This window comes from Neodiprion lecontei, chromosome 3 (genome assembly GCF_021901455.1).
Source record: "Neodiprion lecontei isolate iyNeoLeco1 chromosome 3, iyNeoLeco1.1, whole genome shotgun sequence".
Classification (NCBI taxonomy): Eukaryota; Metazoa; Arthropoda; class Insecta; order Hymenoptera; family Diprionidae; genus Neodiprion; species Neodiprion lecontei.
In genome coordinates, this window is record NC_060262.1 from 21,936,468 (window position 1) to 21,943,160 (window position 6,693).

General features: G+C 41.4%; 1 protein-coding gene across 1 annotated transcript; it reads right to left on the reverse strand.

The window, feature by feature from the left end:
* Nucleotides 1–523: 523 nt before the first annotated feature.
* Nucleotides 524–2,394, reverse strand: LOC107216948 (peroxisomal biogenesis factor 3). The gene is made up of 2 exons (XM_015654288.2): nt 2,188–2,394; nt 524–2,105 (listed from the first exon to the last, which is right to left on the reverse strand). The coding sequence occupies exon 2, from the start codon at nt 1,798–1,800 to the stop codon at nt 661–663; it is 1,140 nt and encodes a 379-aa protein (XP_015509774.2). The 5' UTR covers nt 1,801–2,105; nt 2,188–2,394; the 3' UTR covers nt 524–660.
* Between the last annotated feature and the right edge of the window lie 4,299 nt (nt 2,395–6,693).

Consider the following 6,693-nt stretch of genomic DNA (forward strand, 5'->3'; position numbering starts at 1 on the left):
AAGTTTCGATTATTTCCGACCGGTGGGTGTTTTCGAAAATATGTAATTACAAAATACCGTATCAGTTGTTGCAATGCACGTCATTGAAGTTAGTAACGTAGAAGTAACGAAGATTTGAAACAAAAATCACTGTTTTCCCCTCTTTCAATTAGTATGACTGAAGCAGTTCGAGTTTCTAAAATATAAATGTATTTTCATTTGTTATGATTTACTAAATTTTAGAAAATTTGAAAGTAACGTAATAATATCTTTGGCTAAAAAATGTCATTACATTAATATTATAAACTTCAACCTTGTAAAAATGCACGACTCTCAAGAAATTCGTTCTTAAATGTAAAATTCATAATGCATTGTATTTATTGCTTTGCATTAATTTGATCTGTTAAGAACCTTCACAAATTTCTCTTTACCTTGATACTTCATATTTCTCTGAAATGACAATTTGACTACGTCATGTTAGGTGTGGTATTGTGTATTCACAAATGCATAGGCAGCCCTAAAATTTCATATAAAACATCCAGACTTGAGTAACAAAATTTATTCCATCAACATTCCATCGCGTTTACATTGTCTATTATGACTCCCACACCACTATTTCACTGTCACGATTGGCTGTAAATATATAGTTCCTCTATCCAAATCTTAATTAAAGAGTAATATTCAAAAGCTGAATGCCTCGTAGACGTTGGCTCCTAGAGTCTTGAGTTTATCGTTTAGAATTAACTGTTTTACCCAAAGCGAGGGGCTATCACCTGCTCTTGGAATGGCCGGCACTTGTCCATTGACTATGGGGATCAGCTTGGCCATAGGCATGGACATTTTGTCAAGATTGAGAAAGCCGTTTGTCTTACAAACGTCCATAGGCTTCTCAGTCGAATCGCTTTGAGTCGACGGGCCTGGAATAGCGACCAAAGGATTTGAACCAGGCATAGCTTGTCCAGAAAAAGACGAGTCGAAAAAATATTCAGAAATATGATCAACCATCATGACAAAACCGGTTCTGACACTTGACCTAACGAGGGATTGCACTTCTTCGCTTTCAAGCAAATCCAAAGTCTCCGATATTATTTTCGAGAGAATTTTATCCCCCGTAGACTCACAATTTTGAGGCAGAATGTAGGCGCTTAGATTTTTGATCGGATCTCTCTCAGTATCCGCTGATATAGATGATGTTATTCCCCAATATATCTGTTCCACATCCCTCAGGGTAAGCTGTTGTGCCAGTGATATGGAAGCGGTCGTCTCCTTGACTTTTTCTTTTACAAATAAACTGAGCTTAACAGCTCCTTCGCTCATGAAATACTCGCATATCGATAGGTACCTCTCCTGCATTGCCCCGTCTATTTTTGCTTGCTCATTCTGATTTTTCGAGTCCCTGAACATGTAGCCGCCCATCAAATTCAGTTGTATCCTCAATGTTGCAACCAGCATTGTACTGGAGTAAATTAATGCCGCTGATCGAGCAACAGCTAGAACCTTAAGCTCATTCCAAAGTGCTATTTTGTCGTTCGAACCATGCCTAAGCTTATTCACTATGGTTTCGGTGTTCAGGGTACTTGTGACGGTATCCCGCAAGCCGACGGCAAGAGACAGTATTGTTTGGTTGCATGTTCTCTCCGTGCTTTCAAAATGCTGTTGTCGTTTTGTTCTCTCTATGAAGATCCTTGTTTCACTCTCCTGCCACTCCCGCAGTTTTCTTTGGGTATACCTCGTTGCCACGATAATGCCACCGACCAGGATACCACTGACGACAAATTTGCGTCTATGACGATACAGAAATCCTCTCAAACGTGAAAACATGTTGATTAAGTTAAGTTCATAGGGCCATTTATCATTTTCTTGCAAACCGAGTTACATGTAAACTTATTTTAATCTATCAAAGTGTGTTTAATCTATCTGATACTGAGCCGTCAGAATTATTCCATGGCCAACTCAGGGTGCGCGCTGAGAGCAGTGCGCTGTAATCTGTTCATAATGAAATTAGTAGTGTCTATGAATCGCTCGACACAATTACGAAGACAGTTTTCAGTTCTCGATTCTAGACGGGCAGATGGCTTGTCAATGCAGGTTTCCCAGCAGATGTCAGTCAGTTCGTGGACCAGGCCCTGCAAAATCAAAATTGTTTGTAGTATCGACGGGTTTTAGGGTTACCTGACGAAAGATCTCAAACATGGTGAACGGGCTAACCTGAAATCGTTGCTTTTGCGTTTCTACTTCGATGAAATGCTGCAGCTGTGGATCTACCGCGTCTTGCGAACTTTGATCCCCATCAATACTCATGCTTCAAGCCCTGACTCCTTGTTCTTGGCCAAAATTATGCCAGTGAACTCTAACCTGTTTTGTAATCTTGAAACTAGCGAGTCACTCCTGCGCCGTTATACGTGGTTAGTCGGACACTGGCACCCTCTGGTAGCACGATTGGGGACCTCTTCCTTCGCTTGCCGAGAACACTTCTTTGCCTCTATTAGGTCTAGGATTAGATCGATGCGACATTTACAATTCATTCCACTTGAGGCCGCCACATTTTCAAATTTTTTGCAGAAAGTACACGAAAGGTATTTTTTAAATATACCGAAACAGTATCGCAACGCGAGTTACCTCAGTTCCCATAAAATCTTCATAGACCTCGTGTAACATGACGAACGTGATTGAACGTAGAAAATACTTAAATCAATTTTTTCACCCTTCTTCGTCTTTCTTTAATGACTATATCACGGAGATTTCATGCTGTTAGAGTTAGGACCGATGTACTTTCTTTTTCTTTTACGTTTCGTTACATTTTTTAATTTTCTTTTTCTCTGATCGCTATATCATTAATTTATTTCTTTCGATTCTAAACTTTATAATGATTTGTTTCTGAAAACGTCGCGTCGTAAAGAATCTAAACTAGGCAATTCAAACTGGGGAATTTGCAACACCAGCAGTTGCTAAACTTCGGCTAGTCTCTGTAAGTTTTATTCAAAAGATGTATCGTTTTTTCAGGTTTGTTTCATCAATCACGGTAAACCGTAGATACTTTACAACCTCTGTACAACTTCGTTAAAGTTTCATCGAATTACATGACGATGCGCCCTGTTCGTTGGGACTCCCAGTTAGTACTGAATCTTTTCACCCCAATATAAGATGTCACTAAATATGAGATTACTATTAAATGCACGAGTGTTTTCGGAATTAGTTTCTTCTTTAATTACGTCATACTTCGAGTCGGTATTTTTTCTCAGTAACATATATATAGATCAAAACTCGACGCATCCGGTTAGTTTTCTAATTTCGGGCTGGGCGAAACAAATTCCCAGAAAATTGGCAGCCAGAAACTGAATAATAATTTGTATTTCAGCGAAGATGTTTTACAGTTTCTGCACGTTGGTTTATCTTGACAGAAATCAAACCGGATTGTTCATAAATCACGAAAGCCTTTGCTCCTAATCAGGCGGAATATTGAGGAAATATAAAAGTTGTGTGACGAGTTTACACATTTATGGAAATCCTCACATTTCAGCACCATAATTCAATATGGTGTACATCGCACACGTACCGTATGAATATGTGATCAATAAAAAGTTGGTCAATGACCACCTTATCAATGACTCCGGTAACAGAACCCGATTTAATTCATGAATGATCCGATTCGATACCGCAGATCATAAATAAATTTGAATATCCGATTTACTCGGAATGGGGACTCACGAGCAAAGCTCGCGTAAGCAAACGCCGTTCCTCGATTAAATCGAAAACAAGGATAGACCCCGTAGAGACTCATGTTTAAGTATCACATGTCAATACATTGTCAGAATCGTATGGTACTTCAAAAAGAATAGACATTCTATGCAACCGTAAATCTATTCAATATTTTATACATATAGGTATAAAATAAGAATTATCATTGAATGCAAAAGTGCAACGCGATTTCAGTCATCAGCTTCAACATAAATCCGAGCGACCTGAACAAAGACGGTAACTGTCAACGAGGGAAGCCAATACTCCGCACCAAAGAAAGAGGAATAAAGCATATAAATTATGCATATACCTAGTTTCGTTTTGATAATCCCCCAATCAGAATTAACAGTTTTATTGTATTTAACGGATTTGGTTTCTTTCTCCTCTTTTGCGTTTGGATTGCGGTAAATTTACTTAGAATAATCTCTGTCCATTTCCAATATTCAATAAGTTTGTGCAAATTTCAATTCACGTAGATTATTCCAGATTATTCCACACAAAGAAACGGACCGAGACGGAATTGTGCATCACGGATTAGAACGAATCGAAATTGCACTTGTAGTATTCGGTGTAAAAAAAAAAAAAAAAAACTAAATAAACCTGCAAATCCGTAAATACTCGTTCAAATCAATGAAACGATACTCCGATGAATTTCTGCATCACGCAATCCGTTTTCCAGCAAAATCATCATTGAGGGACAATAATCGGAGGCGCGTCCGATCGGCGCATGTAACGTTTGCCGTCGGACGCATATGAGCTCAAAAGGTGATTACAGATGATTACATCCATGATATAAGCGAGTAAAATACTTACACATGGCAAGTTACGCGTGCAGGCTTCGAATAAAAAGCCTCGAGACTCCAGGAGTAACATACATATAGTAAGTGGAAGGGGCAAAGGTTCTCCACGTGTCGTTGCACACAACCGCGTCGACTCGTGCATAGAAATAGTCGGACGCGCGCGTGGTAGACGGCAGATACACAGTGACAAGCCCATACGTATATGCATGCACGTCGTAAGTACCTACGTAACGCCGAACATATAGAACGTACACGTGCATCGATTGCGCTGCTCAGGCCACGTGGAGCTGCAATCGCCGCGCCGGGGTCATGGCACGGGGTAGGGAAAGGGTGGCTGGGCGTGGAGGGATAGGAACGTGGTGGTCGGGTGGGGGAAACGGTGAAGGACGCTCTTTTCAACGGAGCCTCGAGTCGCGGGGTGGGGAGCCGGTTACACGTGCGCTGCCCCTCGCATCTCCGCGATCCCCGCGGCGACTTCGGGCCAGGAAGCGAACCAAATCATTTCGAATTCTGTTCTCTCTCGCTCTCTCTCTCTCTCTCTCTCTCTCTCTCTCTCTTTCTCTCGCCCCCCTTTTTCCTTACTCTTCTATTCGATCTTTATTTTTTTCTCGCCACCCCGGCCACGATCACGCTCTCTCTCTTTCTCGTAGCGACTTCCTTTTATGCAATCCTCGTTCTCGTTCAACCTCTCAACTTTCTTTGTTGTCCTCCGTAGATTCTCCCTGAAGATGTATGATGTATGTAACAAAAAACGCGGCACTTACGTTCTGCATCAGTAATTGTCGATTCCTCACCGATATGGCATATAATCTTATAGGTGTGTATTGTATATTATACGTTTGTATAAATGTGTATTTTTTATTTATTTTATTTTTTTTGAAATGATGACAAGTACGCAGGTTAATCGACATAATTTCAACGTGGATACGATCTAAAATATTTCCACATGCACGCTGGAAATTCTATACATATTTATGCCGGGAGACTTTTGCAAAACTTCGAATATATGCTGTAATACAAAAAGTAGCTTCGGTTGCTTATCTGCTGGCATTGATCGGCGAGTTTCGTAGAAAACTTTCGGTGTACATGCAATTGGTATACACCATATTCCGTACAGTAGTTCATATGTAGAACTATCGCTTGGTCCATCGTTACGGGTCAGCGCCGATGTCGTTTCAGGTCTGTTCTGCTGAACAAAGCTGCAACGTCGGAAGAAGAGGGGAAAAAAACGGTGGACGTGATCACACGGGCAATTAGCTGTTGATGTCATGCGAATGCATAACGGCGAAACGAAGTGCGGTGGGATCGTTGCATGCAACCTATCATCAACGGCAATCAAGGTGTTCCGATTTCCCTCGTACTGATTGCGAGTACAATATTGACGTGGGAGCCGCCGAGGCCGTTGATCGCTTGGGCTTCCTTTTTTCGAATCTACAAGTGAATAGAGCGAGACGCTAGGGGCTCGTCCCATCTCGTCCGGTCGGTGCGACTTGACAGACGAGCGAGTGTAGAGAGGAACGGATTCGCGGCTAGCTCTACGGGAGTTCCCGACGTCGTATCGTAACTATAATATGCGATATTGGCGAGTAACGCGCGTGTCGAGCTACGCGGATAGATGTACACGTGCGCGTGCCTTTACGCATGTACGCATCGTATATATAGGTGTGTGCATACTATCAGGCATGTACACCTGGGGACAGTGAATCCGAAACGTCTAATTTTTGAAGTGAAAACTTTAGCGCCGTTGGTGACAACTTCTTCAGCACGGGAGTGATTTGAAACTCGACGAAACAAAATGAAACTACTGTCGATGTAACGAAACGAAACGACTGTCGATGAAACGAATAATTATTCCATTCCTGATACTGCATTCTTCTCATTCTCTCGCAGTTTAGTTTCTGAAGGTTTCACTTCTACCACGTGTGAACTGCACGCGTGTTTTTTTTTTATTTACACTAGACAGTTATGTTGGTAGCACAGAGAAACCTACAACGCCATTAGCTGCCGAGCGCGAAACAAACTCAATCTCAATAAACGTAACATAACCCACGACCGTCGAATCTAACCTTAGAATTGACGTGTCAATCTAACAAGTCATTATCCCCGCGGTATTTTAAGGTTAGATTCGACGGTCGTGGGTTATGTTACGTTTATTGAGATTGAGTTTGTTTCGCGC